This window comes from Chelonus insularis, unplaced genomic scaffold (genome assembly GCF_013357705.1).
Source record: "Chelonus insularis isolate UGA/USDA-ARS -01 unplaced genomic scaffold, ASM1335770v1 contig_117_pilon, whole genome shotgun sequence".
Classification (NCBI taxonomy): domain Eukaryota; kingdom Metazoa; phylum Arthropoda; class Insecta; order Hymenoptera; family Braconidae; genus Chelonus; species Chelonus insularis.
The window spans coordinates 314,883-333,517 of record NW_023276358.1 but is presented as its reverse complement, the minus strand read 5'-3'; the positions used below and the strand labels follow the sequence as shown (position 1 = coordinate 333,517).

The 18,635-nt window shown below is 30.7% G+C and overlaps 2 protein-coding genes across 6 annotated transcripts; one reads left to right on the top strand and one right to left on the bottom strand.

Moving 5' to 3' along the window:
* Positions 1-306: 306 nt before the first annotated feature.
* On the top strand, positions 307-4,284 carry asun (integrator complex subunit 13 asun). 3 transcript variants are annotated; one of them, XR_004690123.1, is made up of 10 exons: positions 307-522; positions 590-664; positions 752-1,035; positions 1,111-1,201; positions 1,307-1,514; positions 1,594-1,973; positions 2,063-2,224; positions 2,303-2,631; positions 2,689-3,499; positions 4,095-4,284. XR_004690123.1 is itself a non-coding variant. In XM_035079915.1 (9 exons), the coding sequence occupies exons 1-9, from the start codon at positions 307-309 to the stop codon at positions 2,966-2,968; spliced, it is 2,025 nt and encodes a 674-aa protein (XP_034935806.1). In that variant the 3' UTR covers positions 2,969-3,672. The 3 variants fall into 3 exon arrangements, 1 of the variants encoding a protein (XP_034935806.1); XR_004690122.1 differs by having other exon boundaries at positions 2,689-3,503; XM_035079915.1 differs by lacking the exon at positions 4,095-4,284 and having other exon boundaries at positions 2,689-3,672.
* Positions 4,285-8,491: 4,207 nt separating this feature from the next.
* On the bottom strand, positions 8,492-18,299 carry Amun (protein amun). 3 transcript variants are annotated; one of them, XM_035079093.1, is made up of 6 exons: positions 18,053-18,299; positions 17,842-17,956; positions 15,193-16,621; positions 12,373-12,469; positions 11,940-12,255; positions 8,492-11,599 (listed from the first exon to the last, which is right to left on the bottom strand). In XM_035079093.1, exons 3-6 carry the CDS (start codon positions 15,339-15,341, stop codon positions 11,157-11,159), a joined length of 1,005 nt encoding a protein of 334 aa, XP_034934984.1. In that variant the 5' UTR covers positions 15,342-16,621; positions 17,842-17,956; positions 18,053-18,299; the 3' UTR covers positions 8,492-11,156. The 3 variants fall into 3 exon arrangements, with proteins under 3 accessions (XP_034934984.1, XP_034934976.1, XP_034934992.1); XM_035079085.1 differs by lacking the exons at positions 17,842-17,956; positions 18,053-18,299 and adding an exon at positions 16,887-17,059; XM_035079101.1 differs by lacking the exons at positions 17,842-17,956; positions 18,053-18,299 and adding an exon at positions 16,747-16,844.
* Positions 18,300-18,635: the final 336 nt, after the last annotated feature.

The window sequence follows — 18,635 nt, the reverse complement described above, 5'->3', positions numbered from 1 at the left end:
CCAAAATAATAGAAGGTACTGATTAACGTAGTAAAATCTCGTATCTCTAACCTCAAAAGCGAAATATAAAATGTTATTTGTGTAAAATGCACCGACTAAGAATTTTTAAATAATTTTAATTGATGAAAATTATTAATATTTTAATTAAAGTGCGATATATAGAATTCTAGTAATACGCTCTTTTTTTTATTATTCATAATAACAAACATAAATTTATTTATGAAAAACAATTATTAAATTAAATGTGTTTACAAAAATTGGATGTAATTTGATAAGAAAACAATTTTCATATATAAACTATAAAAAATGTTTCCGGCAAATCATAAAACAGTTTTTGTATTAGACCATACTCCCTATTTTGGAATATCAACAGAAAGTCCTCTTGAATTTGAATGTTTAAAAAGTCGTGGTCCTAATCACATACCTTTAGCACCAATATGTAAATCTCTATGGACTACAAGTGTTGAATCATCAATGGAATACTGTAGAATCGTTTGGGATCTTTTTCCTTCTGGAAAATTGGTACTTTTGTCTTTTATTAAATCGTATATTTATGTTACTCGAATCTAATGTAAAACTATTTATTTAGGTGAGATTTGTTGCCAGTGATCACGCAGCACATATTTTAAATACTTGGAATCCACTTCAACAAAATTTATCTCATGTAAAGTTACATAAATTTTTCAATCGATTAAAGAAAATATAGGCAAAAGTTAACTCCTAAAATAATTTATTCTTTACTAAATCATAGATTATGAATGGAATGTCTATTATTGGAGTTCCACCTAGAGCTCACCAACCTGGAGTTGACTTTTCAGTAATACATGGATTACGAGTTGCAATTGAAGCTTTAACTGAATGTACTGAAGTTCAACACACTCATCGAACTTCTTTGAATGAAACTACTAAAATACTCAATCGAGGCCGGGTCATTTGTATTACTAGTGCTAGAGATAATATTAATATGAAAAGTTTAGAGAATATATTTTTAAATCAACTTACACTACAAAATAAAATAGCCCTTGGATCAGATCAGTAAGTAAAAATATTATGTTTAAATCATTACAAGTATTTACTTGCAATATTAATTGATTATTGTTTTTTTTTTAGTTTGATGCCAATACATCATTGCCATTTAGTCATATTAAACATTTTTCCAGTCAATATTGAATCTCAAGTAACCAACCAAAACCCCCGTGAGGTTTGAAAGAATTATATAAAAAATATTTAAACTTAAAATAAAAATGATAATAGTTATTTTCAATCTAAAAATAAAATATTAATTAAATATATTTCTCTACCACAGATATCGCCGGTTCTCACGATGGAAGTACATTCAATGAAAGCCACAGCCTTACATTCCAAGTTATCACATCTAATATTATCTCACTATGATCTTGCGAGCACGACTGTTACTGGAATACCAATGAAAGAAGAACAAAATGCTAGTTCTTCTGCTAATTACGATGTAGAAATTTTTCATTCACTTAATGCTCATTCCTCTATTTTAAATGGTAACTAAAATGTTTGAACACATTATAATTCTCAATTGATCTAAAGTTTAATCAGCATAAAATAATTTTCATCATCTAGGGAATCCTCAAGACTCAGCATTATTGAAAACATTCAGGAGGTTTGAGGAAGGTTCAGAATATGAAACTGTCACTTTAAAATGGTGCACACCTAGAGGTTGCAGTGCATCTGAAATGCAAAATTGCACCGCAATGCACAGAATAACACCAGTAGATGTTAACAGCCGACCATCTTCATGCCTCATAAATTTTCTTCTTAATGGTAGGTCTGTTATGTTGGAGATGGTACGTAAAAGTGGAGGCAAAACAATATCTCATCTGCTAGCTTCTCATGGTGGAGAAATTTTTATTCACACTCTTTCTACTGCACGAAGTGTTCTTGAAGATCCACCGTCAATTAGCGAGGGCTGTGGTGGCCGACTTACTGACTATAGAATTACCGTAAGTGTTTAATTTTTTTTAATGTTATTACAAAAGATAAAAATTATCATTCCATAAATTCATTTCACTTGGATGATTCTCCTTTTTAGGATTTTGGTACACTTATGCAAGCTAATATTTTAGTACCTTTAAAGCGTTCTTCTAATGATGATAGTAATGAATCAATTAACAAAATGCGAGCGAGATTAGAAAGACACACAAGATATTGGCCAATTACTATTTCAAGTACTTTGATCTTCAATTTAAAGCAGGTAAATATTTTATGTTTGTGAATCTTTTAAATTCAAATATCTGTGTAATTTAAAATCATTCTGATATTTTTTTTTTAGATTATGAGTCCGTTACCCGAATTGATGATTAAAGAAGAGCTTACCAAAGATGAACATTTAAAATGTAAGCAGTTAATATTTAAGTTACTTCAACTAGAATCAAAACATGAACCTTTACCTCTACCAAATCTGGCTGGAGTACGAGGTGGAAAAGGTGGAGTTCGTCGAGAGCATTACCGGTTGTTGTGGGAAGAGCTGGAAGCGTTTCTGAAAGTTCATGCTAATAACTCTTCGATGCATGCTGAAATACTTAATTGTTTTCTCGAAGTTCGAAAAGAAGATGATAAAGACAAGATGGAGATCGATCAACCTTTACGAAAATCAGAAAAGTATGTATTTTACTTGATTATAAAATGATTTTCTATACTAAAAATCTCTTTTTACAGTGTCAATAAAGATGAAACTTTACGTGCAAGTGTAATCCGAGCAACAACTGACTCTCCAATGTCTCCTCCGCCTTCTTGTCCGTCAACACCCCTCACCAAGCAAGCGCAAAAAAATTCAACATCTAAGACGTTACTTGAAATTTGGCTTCAAAGAATGACACCCAAAGAACGTCGACCTGATTTTCATGGTCGTATTAATAGTGATGGACCCAAAGCAAAATTGTATCCAAATTTAAAAGAAACTGGAAGAGAACCTCGAGAACCTATTTTGGAAGGTTAATAAAAAATTTGCCGTACTGAAGAATTTCTTCAACTTTGTAATCTATTCAATTTAACGATTCATGACATGACAAAAAATTGAGAAAAAAATCCATTGACATATGACACTAAACAGAATGAGGATAGTCTAGCAAATGACGAGAAGTGAAGAAAAGCATGGGGTAGTAATTTTTATTCCTCAACTATCGCGTGTGTCTAGTCGCTGTCTGCACCTACAATACGTTGACCTCCATATCAAAACTATACGTAATGTAGTAGTTGATGACGTGATGTAGTAATCGATAGAAAGAGCAAGATACATAATATAATGCAAGCACATTGTGAAAAGTAGTAAAGGCGCAGGAAGACTTAGTAATAGAGAAAGAGGATGAAATGAGAAAGAGTGATAGAGCGAGAAAAGAGAGCCGACAATGACGAAGATATCAACGACGACGACAACGGCAACGACGGGAGGACGCGGGAGCATTGAGAGTGCAAGTGCGTGACGTAACGGTTCATTCATCCCGAGAGACAGACGATATCCCGGTCAATGGTAGGTATGTATTCACTTTATACACGCGTAGTCATACATTTATTTGTAGGTGTGTGTGTGTGTATCAACACTATGTAGTTACGTCGACTTTGGTGCAACCGTGCCGGCTATTCGGATTTATTTGCACTTTATGTAAAACAACAAAAAAATACTGTCAGGCTTATTTTTTTTTTTATACATAAACTTCAACAAATTGATGCATTCATATTTTAACAAAATCATAAATAGACATTTATAAGTTTCACGGTATTAACAAAAAATAAAGGGTGTTTATCATTCGAATTCTATCTTTATGTTTTCGAATTCAAATAAAAATGCGACTGAAAAAATTTTAAATCTCCAATAATTAATATCATTCAGAAACTATTTTTGAAAATCACGGAAAGAGGGAAGATAATTTATTAATGATAATTAATTAATATTAACATTGTAAATAAAGTGTAGAGATGGAGAAAAAATTTATTTTCTATTAATATAGCTCAATCTGTAAATATGTATCATAAGTGATAAATAATTAGATGAATAATTATTAAAGATTAAAAAAAAAAAAAAAGTTTTTTATAATATGCCCTTGAAGTAAAGGAATACGTTGCAGGTGTATTGGATGAGCAATAGCTCAAACGATGACTTTCAAGGCAGCTATTTTGAGCACCTGCCTTCCAAGCAGCTGCTTTGAACACACTGCCAGGAATATGACATTGTAAAGTGTTAGTGTGCTAGCATTTATCTAAAGATTTCTCAAAAATGTGAAAATAACAACATTTTGTTTATATCATACCCCAATACTGGAATAATATTTATAAAAAATATTTTAATAAAAGTATTTTTAATAAAAATTTTACTGAGTGTAGTTATTTTAAATCATTAATATCTTTTTCAATTACAAACTCAAATTTATCAGATCATTATTGTGATATTGAAATAGAAATATTATTATATGAAATACCAATAACACAGTAATTTAAGACATCAATAAACGTACATTACCTAACGATAACATTAAAATATCATAATATTGAATAACAATGATTAATATCGTAAATAAAGTCATATTGAACATTTTTAAATACTCTTTGATGCTATAAATTATCTTTACTAAGCCAGTGTAGAATATTTCAACATAAAAAACTAGAAAAATGAAGAATCATCATTTTCATTAATTTTTTTTCAATATTCTCGTTTGAAAGAGGAAGAAAAAAAGTATGATTAAAGCTTGGGGAATTAAAAAAGATTGATATAATGGCTTCATTACTTATAACAATCATACTTCTGGCTCTGAAATTCTACAAAGTCGTTAGTAAAGACAGAAAAGAAATTCTCGAAAAGCTCAAGCCAAGCGAGTCATGCACAGCAGTGTTACAGTCATCAACCAGCTGCCGTGGCAACACTGCCATGGGTACTGTTCAGAACTGGCAGGAAGTTCTTGGGGCTTACGGTATACTTACTAATACATTCTTATAAATGAGAAAACTAATATATCCACATTCAACCAACCTACACAAGGGGCTGTTCAAAAATGACAAAGGGAAATTTCAATCCTTCCAATCTTTCAAAGATATCCTTATGTTTCATATACCATCATGCTGGCATATAGGTTTTCCACTTACTCCTACTTATTACTTGGTCTCTACCTCTACTATAGAATGCACTAAGTAAGCACATAAATATGTGTATCTTTTTCAGCTATCTAAAATGAGTCTCATCCCTTCTTTTCTCATTTTCTCTTTTTCAATAGAATACATCAGACGCTTTATCAAGAATTTATCCTATCATACCGAGAAAATATTTTTTTAGGATTATACCATGGAGACTACTATGACGTTATAGCAAACGTGCATGAATGCAGTGAAATACTACGATGAACAGCAATAAATATAAAATACAAAAATGAGCAGAAAAAAACTAAAAAATCTCTTCTAGAAAGTAATGACAAGAAGACATGAAATGCAATCTATGAAGGTATTTTAATGAACAAAATAAAAGAATTGCAATAATTGGAGTGAAATGTATATGAACATGTAGATGAATACTTGAATAAACTAATGGGAAAATATTGGTGACAGTATTGATAGTAAATGATAAAAGGAAAATGAAAGCTCAAATCAAAAGGTATAAGAATGTGATCCCTTTAGCCATTCTCAAATGTCCTATTCACATTAAAGTCGCATGTGCTACGTCACTCAATGTTTACAGATACCCACGTACACACACGTAAAACCTTACTCGTGACCTTGTGTTTTGTATATATCATCCCGCCCGCACGTCGCAAGTCTTCTTCTCCTTCTAATACTCATTCTTTCTCTCTTACTATTCTGCAGTCCTCCGATTTCGTCCCGCGAACCTCGGGAAACCCCCATCGAATATCCCCCGACTTCCCCGGCCCCTTGACTGGCAACCAGTTGTTCCGTCTGTGACGTAATCCAAAGTATCACACGACCTGTCGGCATTTGCCCGATCACCATCTCTCTCTTTCTTCATCTCCGTTTTTCATCTTCCTTTGACTACAACAGTACTCAATATTTTTATCTTTTTTATTCTACTTTGATATCACATACATCGCTCGATCTCATACTTTGATTACTTCATCTTTCAGTCTTCAGACCTACTCTATAGTACATTGATCTTTCGTCTGATCATATTAGAATTGTTTACTAATATTATCCATTTAAGTGGGCATGCATACATGCACATGCACTTATGTCTGAATGATCTTTTTATATCATAAACTCCATCCATAAGTCTTGTATGCAATTTGATGTCTTCAAAACTGTTGCTCATAGATTTTGAAATGAGGAATCCGAAGTCGTTGGTTATTTTTTTTTAAAGTAATCAGTTTTTTTATTATAAACAATTGAATGATTAAATACAATTTACGACTTATCTATTAGTGATATCAAAAAAATAATGACAAGAAAATATTCCTCAACTCAAAATCTGTAAATTTTATGAGCAGAGAAAACAGCACGACAACTTAGTGCTAATTATTTTTACACGGCTTATGAATGGCCAATGGATCACATACTTTTTTCTTATTATACAGAAAACAATAGACAGCAAGAGCATATTGTTATTACGAAAAATGTATTTAGTTGTTAATAAATTAGTTTTTAATTGAGATGATTAACTAATGTTTGAATGAAGAATAAGTGAAATATTATGTGGAGATTCACTGTATATTTTTATTTATTTTTTAAATAATCATTCACTACAGTATTATTCACTCCGATAATTACAATCATTTGTGTTTAACTGAATTTTTCCATCAATCACCTTGTTATCTTTTATATTATTTAAATCGTAATCATAGGTATAGTGGTCGTTATAATAATAGTTCAATAGCATCGTTATTTATTAATTATTCACTATTTATTATTAAAATTTGTATGTATATATTTAATTATATACGAATGTGCCCACAATCACTATTACGACCCTACCACCAGATGCATTTGCACGAATAGAATGCATTTCATTATTCGTACATTTTTGTCTTGTATACTCATACTCAGCTTTTCAATTTCTCATCCCAGCTATTGTTCATTTCTTTTACACTTTTATTTATTACAAATTATGATTTATATTTATACTATACCGTACAATTGATTATAATCATACACATCAAATAAATTATCAATATTAGTTATAAGTATAAATCATAAAAAAAAATTGTAAATCGATTTCATTTTTACTGCATGTTAAGGCCATAAGTGAAATACCTAAATTTATATATTTTTGTATCCAGCACTAAGATTATAATTTTTATTTTATTATATATAAATTTTCCAGAATCCTATATGACGAGGTACAATATAAAAAGTCTTTTTTTTTTCATTATTTTATTATTCTTTTAATTTATTATGTTGATTAATTTTACATTTAAAGAAAACTTTATTTGTTGTATCTATTAAATTAATAAGAAATCAAAATTTTATAAATTTTCTTTTAAATATTTATTCAATTGTTTATTAATTAAACAGCCAGCTTTTATTGAAATAATAATATTATCTATTAAATAGTATTTAAAATACATCTGTTAGAAAAAACCATAAATATCTTTTTTAATTTAAATAATTATCTATAGATTCTTTAAGAGGATTCTATTTAAAAATTCATCAGAAATCTTCTTTTAATTTATCTTGGTCAGAATAGTATTTCTAATGTAAAGTAATATTGATAATCATTTTCAATAGATATTGATTGATTAACAAGCTTAGATAATATATTTTTCCATTATTTTCCTCTCAGCGTAGAACTACACATATTTATCATACTTCGTATGAGTATATAATATTAGTAGTGCTCTACATCTCTACTTATAAGTTTTTACTAACGAAAAAATTTAATCGGCGAATCGCTCCATGGCAGTGCTCCGCACATCTTCTTTATTTTTCTCCAGTGATAAACGTATGTGCAATTTTTTTTTTTAAATTTATTTCCTTTTAATTACCATTTATTTTATCTCAGCTAACTTTATATTATCATTATTAATATCATAAAAATTTTTTAATAAAATTTATTTCTTAATATTGTTACTTTTCAAAATACTATTTTTACGTTTAGATTTATATATTGATAATTATATAAAATTAACGTGTTGAACAATCATCACTGTATAGTACATCAGTATAATAAACATATTTATATCATCACTTAAATTATTTTATTATTCGTGACAGTGCAAGTTTATTTTTTGAATTGTGATCTTATTAAAGTGAATTTTGTATAATTTATATCACTTTTTGAAGATTTTTTATTCAGTGGAATATTAATAAAAAAATATCATTGCCTGATTAATATTAAGGTTACTTTAATTAACATAATTATTTCTACCAATATTATAGAAGAAGATGTTTTATCAATTAATTAAATTTTTCGTTTATTCTACAATAGAAAAAAAATATTAAAGCAATTAGTTAGATAAATACAAAAATAAAATATAAAATAATTCAATTAATCAATTCATGATTTATTAATCATTAATGACAGTGAACTTGAAAATATTTTTACTAATGATAATTTATAATCTACATTATAATGCGCCCCTATTTATGCACAATCATTTGAAACTATACAGTCAATCATAATTGTATTCATTAATGTATAATAATAATATAAAGAATAATAATGATAATAATAATAATAATAATCATTTTTATTTAATGATTTTATGTAGTATGACATGTAGATTATTGTTATTTCAAATAACTTGAAATAATATGGAATGTTTGCGCCTAGGACCCCCACGAAAATAAACACTTCTCAAGATTGAGATTAATGAAAAAAATAAATGATGATATGATTAAAAGTTTCAAGTAGACAATCATTTAAGTATCAGCATGAAACAACGAAAATGATAATTATTATCATTCGTCGTGATAATAAACTACTATTATACTTGGCATTCATTGAATTAATGAAAAGTGACTAAAAGAAAAAAATAAAATGCCAGCATATTAATTGAACACTTGATTATATTTAGTCAATATCGAGAATGATATTAAATAAGAAAAAGAAGAGAAATAGTAATAAGTGTTATAATTACATAGAAAATTGTTTGCTTCTAAATGTAAGATTAGATTTTTTATAATTTTTATTTTCATCATTCTAATTACATTCTATATAAGATGCAAAAACATATTTAAAATAACGAAATATTCGCACTATCATTAATTAATTACTTATCGATATCATAATTGATTAAAAAGTGTTAATGATTAATAATTACGAGCGAAGCTTATTTTAATATTTACTGAATTTTTTATCAGCATTAATTCACATAACTATTCACTAATCACAAATCATTCGTTCAGTTATTCAGATAAATTCAAAATACATACATCCAACACTTTCATATTACTATCATTCTTTTAACGTTCTCTTCATCTATTCTTGCTGAGTTTTTTTCACCAATATTCTATTTCTGTGTGTAATGTCTTTTATGATTTATTATTTTTCTTGTTTAATTCTGATGCAAAAATATTAGTAATATTCCTGTACAAAGAAATCTCGACGTAATTATTTCTTTTACAAGACCACAATCTTTTTTCTTGCATTTCTTTTCCATCGATAGATTTCAAGGGTTACATGATTAGTTGTTATTGTTTTATTAAGAGGATATTTGCAAATTTTTGGTTTGCTTTGTATGTCACTCATTAAACATGTAATTTTTTGTAATATATATCTATGTATATATATATATCTATATATATATAAATTATTATCATCTTCATTATCATTATTATTATTATTACCATTGTTATTAATACAAGTTATTATAATTATTTATCTTTATTGTTAACTAACAGCATCATTGTCATTATCATAACACTCTAGTGTAATGTCTTAATCATGAAAATCATTTTTTTTGTGTTTACTTTCTATATTCATATAGCTACATACGGATTTATATCTGTTTCGCGTACATTCTATTGCAATTTTTTAATTCATGTTGTAAGGTACATCACACTATATTATCAAATTTACACCAAAAGAAATTCATTAACCACCAATATAGGGAAAAGATGGAATTTACAATTAAAAATGATTATTAATGAGACATTGCTAATAAAGAATAATTCATAGCAAAAACCAATTGATTAGAATAACTTACTGAAAGTAAAAGTTTTTTTTTTTAATTCATCAAAAAATTTGTCAAGTTTTCTCACTGACACTTATCTTTACGACAACTCTTTATTGTAAATTTTTCCATTCTTTCTAAAATTGCATTGACTTTAAATATATATTGGGTAGTGAAGATAATAAAGGGCGCATTGATCTGTTGCTTTCTTAAGAAATAAAATGAAATAATAATGAAAACTATTATTAAGCTCGTCAGCTGGATCATTGAAACAAAAATTAACAATAAATATTATATTACGCATTATTATTTGTTCGTGCTTCGATTTACAACAAATCTCAACGTATCCTCCGATCACGCAAGAATCACATATTTCAAAGCCAAACTTTCATTAATATTTAAGAAGAAAGATTACTATCAACAAAAAGAGTAGACTTCAAAAGTATATCTTTTTTCTTTCATTATTTTTCTTTATTTATAAATATAAATACTACTAAATGAGATATTGGTTTTTTTTACAATTGTATTTCATGTATCTATGTATACCCAATATTTTCTGTTAATCTTGAATCAATTATGAGCTCAGAATAGGCACGGAGCACAAGCCACTGAAGTCGCTTTTTAAAGAGTTGGCCTTTACACAATATTATCCTACATTGTGTACATAATATACGATGAGAAAAACGAATTATCTTTCAGTATAAAGCTTAAAATAATTCATTCAAAATTATTTGCACAATTTTATCGTTTTAATTTACTTGTTTTCTTTTATTAAAACAATCAATATAAGTTTTAACAAAAGATTCATGATGAAAAATAATTTTTTTTTCTACTTAAAGTAGGATGAGAAAATGAAAGAGACTAAATGTGAAACAGAGATTGAACTGGTGTTCTTTTTCACGACTTTCCTGAGGTGTTGTAATGATGATCAGTTAGTTATTATATTTATTTTGTTATTTTTGCTAATTTAGTTGCATTGGTGGTAACTCCTGCGATTTAAAAACGTCTCGCTGTGATCGGAGTCATGTTGGTGGCCAACACAAGGCTGTGGACATGGTTTAAAGAAGTACAGCTTTGTGGTCACTTTTTCGTCTTTTTAGTTGGGGGTTCCTGAACATCTTGCGAATCTTCTGTATCCTCACTGTCAGTCGGTCGTGGTGTATTGCTACAGTCATCATTTTCATTAGTGGTTATTGAATCATTTGTGTCTTCACTTGGTACTACTGCAGTGATTGGCGTTGCTGGTTTATCCATTGAATCTTCAGTGAACGAGGTGGTAGTGCTATTCTCATCAATAGCTGCTGGGTCAATTGTTGAAGATTCTTTGCCGTTTACAACTGCTGCATCTTGATTGCTATCATCCGATGGTTCGGTGGCTTCACCATTGGTTGGTGCATGAGTCTTACCATTTTCTATGAGTCCCGGGATCCCATCCAACAATTCTGGCTTTAATTCTGATGCTACATAGTGAGTCCATAGGGCCAACTCTACTCTATGTGGACTCCATGATTTTCCATTTGTAGCTGTAATTTGACATTAATCGATGGTCACGGTCAGGCCGAATCAATAAACTGTCGCAATCAAGTAGTGACTAAGATGGACTCAGTTTTTTCTTTCATCTTATGTATATAATATAATTTTAAACTATATATTCATATATTAATATTTTATGCAATAATGTGTGAAAGTATAAAATAAAAATTGAAATAGAAATTCTTTTCAATTTACATATTTTTGCATAACTTGATCTATTTCGGCTTTAAAAATATTATCTAAATTAACAGTAATAAAATATTTTAAACTATTTATCTTTTTTTGTTCTAGAAGATCTAATATTGAAAAAAAGAATTTAAAAATACTCACTCTGTTTGTTAAGCCTTTCAACAGTGTTCTGAATATGTTGAACAAAATTTAGGTACTCCTTGGTAGTGTAATCTATGCCTTCAATTTCTGGTATTGCCATTAGACATTCATCAGCCATGAATGGAGCGTTTTCCGGTGATGCTGCGGCTAAGAGAGCTGATGCCATAGTTGTTCCAACACCTTTGAGATTCGAGAGAGCTGTGATAGCTTGTTCTAAGTTTGGCAGCTTTTTGAAAGCTTTCTTCGTTTCTGCCATTACGGCTCGTGGAGTGTTAACTTTCACCAAGTAAGAGAGTTGAGGGTAAAACTTGCCACGCTGAAAGTTTCCAAATTACCAACAAGCAAATTAATAGACTAAATAATTATCAAATACTAAGGTAAGATAAACTTTCTTCAACAGCTCTTTATCATCAAGTTTTCCAATGACACTTACCGTTTGTTTCCATTTCATTGTCTGCACCAATTCTTCATGATTGAGATGAGCATCTTTTCCACGAGATTTTATCCTTTTTGGCAGTTCATTTTGATACCTTAAAAACAAACAAAAAATAACAACGATTAATTATGTGTTTAATGAGTTTTTTACCCTAAATTATCCAATAATTAAGAAATCTTGCTTTCTATAGTTATAATTAAAAATAATTTTATTTCTAATATTGATAAATGAAACCCGTGTGGAATATTTTGTGTGATAAACGTTTGAAAAAGTACGTGAATATTAGAGAGTATAAAGAGAACAACATAAAATTTAAGGGAATAAAAAAATAGAAAAAAAAAGAGGCAAGCAAAAAAGTTTTAACAGTTGAAACCATTATTTTAAGTTAAACCATTATTTCGCTTCAACATGATCTTTGGTGGGGAAATTTCAGTACACGCTGACGCAGCGTGCTTGCGTCCATTTTGAGAGGCGCTCCCGGCACGCAACACACTCCAACAAAAACAGCCTTGACACAATCGCCGCGTAGTCCATGCTTTTATAAAATCTTGCCATAAAATTTTGTAAGTTATGAACAAAAAAGATATTTATAAAATATTTTATAAATAATTAAAATGTTATTTACTATTACTAATTATTTTTCCAACTTTTCAATAAATTATAAATATAAAAACAAATGTAAACTGACATAATTATAACTTATCACAATTTAATCTGCACAAAATAACAATCAATTAAAAACAGTAGTAATAAAAAAAAAATGAAACAATGACGGCACGAAATGAATGAAAATTTAGACATAAATAACACGATTTTTAGTATAAATATCTGAATAATTCGTTAAAATAGCATACATAATAGAAGTATGGGACTTTGTGCCATTACATTGGTTTTCAAAAAACACTTATGTAGTTAGTTGACAGAGTAGTGAAACAGCTTCGTGTAGTAGTAACTCAATGACTGACACTTACCACACAAACGATGTTTTACAAATGCCAAGTACTACAGTTTTAAAAAATAATTCTAAATATTTTTATAACTATTATTACAAAAAACAAATAATTAATTTCATAATTCAAAAAATAAACTAAAGGTATTTAGCTGGATAAATATCATGAAAACGCATTATGAACGATAATTAACAGAATTTTCATCCCACTTTATATTATTACGGTTTCTAAAAATAATTTTATATACAATAAAGAATAAATATATCAATTAAATCTATAAGTTATAATTATTAGCTTCAATGGAAAATAATATTTCTGGAATCATTCAAAATGTGAAATAGGATAGAAAATAGTTTCCAAGAGATGGATCAATATTGGAGCCTACATATATAAAAACAATTTATCAAAACTGTAGTAATAATGAATTAAGAATTATTTCATTAAAACAATAAAGAAATTTAAAATTTATAGAACGATATTGAACGGCAAAAGCTTTTGCGTTACCGACGGAAAACTATACGATTCAAAAGCTTCTGATCAATACATGTCTCTGCTTGTTATCGCCAGTGTTGCAGGAGAAACCTTGTGGGAATTATATACAATATAAAATAAGGGAAAAAATAAAAAACAAGTAACAAATGTATTAAATTAAGAAACAAAAAAATGTTCAAAGGAAATCCATAAATACTTGATAAGTGAATTGCACGAGAAATAAAAAAGTTCAATTATTGCATACAATATGTATTAATATCAACTACTTTTCCATATTGAAAACGATTAATTTTGAATAATTTAAACAATTTTTACTGTATTAATAATAATACGATTTTCTATTAATAAATAAAGTTACTACATACTATTAACAAACTAATTTACAAAATTTTCATTCAGTAAAATAATAAATAATTCACCATTTAACGTGTTAATTTGTTTAAATGTAATCTTAATGATAGCAGTCCATTTAAAAGTCATTAGTTATTTCTGGCATTTGATTTGCTCCATTAGAACCTAATTAAAGATTTTTGAGACTTCAAGATGTCTATAATTAAGAAATTTTCGCTCATATACTTTTCAGAAGGAATGAATATTTAAATAATACCGTAAAAAAATTTAATGAATCATATTATGAAAACTATTGTAATAAAGAATAATAGAATTACCAAGCCAAATTTATTTTTCATTAAGCAGCTAATATTCAAGTAGTGATAAATTTCTACTGAAAAAAAATTCTCAAGAATGAATTTAGATGTGAATTATTACTCAGTGAGCTGATTTTAAAATGGAATTTTTTCATTTAAATTGAGCGGAAAGATTTTGGAGCCATGAAATTTTTAAACTATCAACATACTTTATCGTCTTAATTTAAAATTAATAGTATAAACGTATAATAACAATTAAAAATCTAATTAAAAAAATAATCATCTTCATGAAGGCTTTAATAATAAGACATCCAATCGATTGAGAGAAAGGAAATAATCAAAAAATGAAGGAAATCCGATAATCGAACGAAACTGATGCAGTTAAAAGTTGCCACGTGACACATAACGTGATGAGTTGGTAGTATCAATAGAAATAAAACAAAGTAGTAAAAGTATGTTGCCAAATAGTTGATTGATGTAAGCAGTAAGTGCTAATAGAGGGCATTAAGAGAAAGACACATTTAGTACACGAGGGGAATCGAGAGATTGTAAGTTGTGCGTTCGAACACACGGGCAGTATGCTACGTGCTGGCAAGTAGTAAAAGCACGGGTTCATTGTCCCGTGTGTGCTGTGTAAGCCCCTTTTCGAATGGGCAAACAAACCAAAGTGTTGCTGAAACACCGCGACAGTCATCGAAGTCGTGAAAGACGATTTATCATCAACTTACCAGTTATCCAATTTAATAAGTTCTTCAGGTTTCTTGGTTTTTCGATCGGCTTTTAATCTGAGGGCCTGTGGATAAAGTTTGAGTACGTGTTCAAATTGAGAAGCAGTACCCTCGGCGAAGAAAGTCGCCGTGTCTTTCACGGAAGCCATTGTGAAGACTATAATCAGTAGTTTGGACACCAGATGGCGAACACGGCAATATTCCTTCTCTGTCACTCCGTATTAACCCTCCTCTTCTTCCTTCCAATAGTCTCCCTCTCTTCACCGTGCGCGCGTCTCGCGAGATATTCTATTTCACCCTCTGTCTCGTTTGAACTCCCTTGATTTTGCCGGTGACGGCACGAACAGCGTGTACATACGCGGCTAATCCACTGGATGATGATTATTATTAAAAATGTATGATAAATAATACAAAAATTGTTAGTTTACACTTTGTAATATTCCGTTGTTTGTTCTTGGAGCTCTCACGAGGCCGTCCTCGACTCGACTGGTTTCTCCTACGGCTCTTTAGGCCACTGTTATATTCCCCAATAACGGCGTTGTGAAAAACGCCTTATTGCTGTCTTCTTTTTCTTTCGATTCACTAAACAATGCTGAATTTTAACTGATCCTGAATTCAGTTACAAGCTCCACTGATCACACTACAGGCTCTATCAGGCTACAACTCATGGGGCGCGATACACTCCGTCAGAATGCTTGCGAAATTTCAGTTTCTGGTGGGGAAAAATCGTGCGATCAAGCCCCTCGCTTGGACCCCGTCCCGTCCTTTTCTCAAATAGTGGGGATAACTTAACCAATAGGGGGCAGCACTGCACGGCTAGATATACCGCCTCTTTCACTTTCTCAATCCTTCTCTCTCTCTTACTCGAGTGCTACTCTTTTTCGCTATTTTCCTCTCTCTTGCTCACTTGTTCTTCTCTCTTCTTGCTCACGCTCCTCGCTTTAACTTCCCCTCTCTTCTCTGTCCCGTTGTTAACGCACACACAGTAACGTCCTTATATATTCCCTATTGCCTGTAGGTATATGTATAAAATTTTCGACCGTGTCACTCGCCGCAACTACCACCAGCCTCGACCGAACGATTTAGTTGCACGTCCGGGAAAATTCAAAAATGATTGAATGCGGATACTGCAAAATTGCGGCACTTGGATCGTATTCGCTTAATGATGTGAATTTCGAATACACTTTGTTCTCACTCAATGGATACCTCCCTGAGTTACTTTATAAAACTAATTTTCATTAGATTTATAATAATATTGAAAAAATTGATTGATGAAATAAACACTTATTCTTCGCTCCAAAAAACTCCTAAGTAATCAGTCTTCATTACACTACAGCTACTTTTCTTTACTCGACGTTGTCCTTGTCTGTCGATGTCACTCGTTCCATTTACGCTCCACTTGAAGTAATGTCAGCACTCCCACGGGTAGCTTTATTGTTCAAGAAAAATATGAAAAATAAAATAAAATAAATAAAAAAATCACATAATATTACAATAATAATAAATAATGATAATAACAATAATTAATAATAAAACGCGTAAAATTTTCAATACAATTAATACTCTTTATTTCACGTTCCCATCGCCACTACACCATGCATCAAGTATATAAAGAAATGTGTATATGTACGAGTAATGACGAAGTGAACGATAGAGAGTGAGAGAAAGAACTCAACTCCCTTGCGATTGCTCACCAGTACAGTTTTCCTACTTGAAACCACGATGCACTTTGAGGCCTCTCCGCTCGTCTCTCAACCTCAGCCACAACCGACGGGTCGAACACACACTTTGTATTTTGTGCGCGCAGAGGATATACACCTCGCGAAACGGGAACACAGAGTGTGTATCTCTCGAATAGAGTCGATTTGTTCCTGCATTAATATTAGTGAATTAGTTAGCCGTCTGAGGGCAGCATTTTCGCTTTAACATTCCCCTACCACTAAACTTAGAACGGCTCACGTTGCTCGCGCAACCGACCTTCCACGCCAACTGTCCCTCGGTACTTCCCCCTGTTCCCTCTTGACGTTATACTCATCTTCTAAAACTACTTTGCACCCTTATGTCTAGGCATCAATTGAAAATTTCTAGCCTGCCTTCGGGCTCTTTATTGCTCAAATACCTAAAGATCTTTTTGAAAGTATAAACCGGACTCTCACAGTCAGTTTATATTCTTTTCGCTCGATTATATTGCTGGCCAGCCAGACTGGAAATCGATTCTAAGCCTGGGAGGCACGCCAGTGCCGTATACAACAACGGCTGGCACTTGGTTCGGTCCTCTCATGGTCGTTATGCTGTCAACTTTCTCTATTTGTGTGGGACGTGCGCGCGCACATTTTATATACGAATAGTACCAACACATACACGTATATATGTATTGACCAGAGCAGCAAACAGTCACACATTAATACGAAACCAAGATAACGTGTACGTATACATTGACAGTACACAAAAGCTTTCGCTTGTAACCTCATTCGCACACTAGGGATTCATCAGCGCCCATATACCCAGTTGGATTCACGACAGGAGGGTGAATATAGTACCTAAAATTCACAAACTCGACTCATGCTTGCTAACAATCACTTGCTTATGTATACCTGGCTGTTACATACACTAATCTCTTATATTTCAATCATTTATAGCATTACATACCTATGTTATATCCTTGATTTAATAAATTTATATAGCATCATTCTGCAACATCATTACAGTGTGTTGACAAGTCAAGAAGCGTCGCCATTCTTACAATTAATAGTGCCAAGTCTACCTACGAAAAGCAACATTTACTGATAATGTCATTGTGAAAGTATACATCTGTACATGCGCATACACTGTTAATTTTCTCTATATACAACATACATACCAATGCACAAAATACTTGTAGTTGTCCATGAACATTGATGTAGTGGTGATCCCACTTCGACTTTAGTACATTATGTCCCCACTCTGGCTTCCTGCAAACCTTCTCTCTTATTCCCACTCATACCAACCAACTCCTATGTCATATCTATCGTTCACTGTCTCTCTTGTTCTAACAGGCTGCATGGAAGACCAACATAGCATTTTACTTGCCTCACCGCTTAGCCTGTGAGCTAGACATAGTGTTGGAAAGTGCTGAGCGAATCATGCTTTACACTCAAGCAACTTTACGCTTTTAGAATAGATAAATCCGTGGGCTAGCAATATTCATTTTTATATCCAACAATATAGCAATTTTTTTTTAAATATTTTCGGAAAATTCCCTATGATAAATGGTGTATTTAAATATCTCCAAATGATGTTTGACTATTATTATGTTCTTTGAAAATTCAGGTATAAGAACCTTTCGAAGATTCCAAGGCTCGATATCAGAAAGGTTATACATAGATCAGAGGTCATCATTTATTATTTTAATCCCTAAGTTGACTTGAACCTTTAGCTTCTTAGAAGTATATCAGTAATGACCA

Excerpts from the sequence above, each read along its gene's own strand:
- Amun (XM_035079093.1), bottom strand. The coding sequence starts at position 15,341 with ATGGCTTCCGTGAAAGACACGGCGACTTTCTTCGCCGAGGGTACTGCT. Across the intron at positions 12,470-15,192 it reads CTTATTAAATTGGATAACTG|GTATCAAAATGAACTGCCAA; the intron begins GTAAGTTGATGA and ends TTTGTTTTTAAG. Across the intron at positions 11,600-11,939 it reads TGAAAGGCTTAACAAACAGA|CTACAAATGGAAAATCATGG; the intron begins GTGAGTATTTTT and ends GTCAAATTACAG.
- asun (XM_035079915.1), top strand. The coding sequence starts at position 307 with ATGTTTCCGGCAAATCATAAAACAGTTTTTGTATTAGACCATACTCCC. Across the intron at positions 523-589 it reads TTTTTCCTTCTGGAAAATTG|GTGAGATTTGTTGCCAGTGA; the intron begins GTACTTTTGTCT and ends CTATTTATTTAG. Across the intron at positions 2,632-2,688 it reads CCTTTACGAAAATCAGAAAA|TGTCAATAAAGATGAAACTT; the intron begins GTATGTATTTTA and ends CTCTTTTTACAG.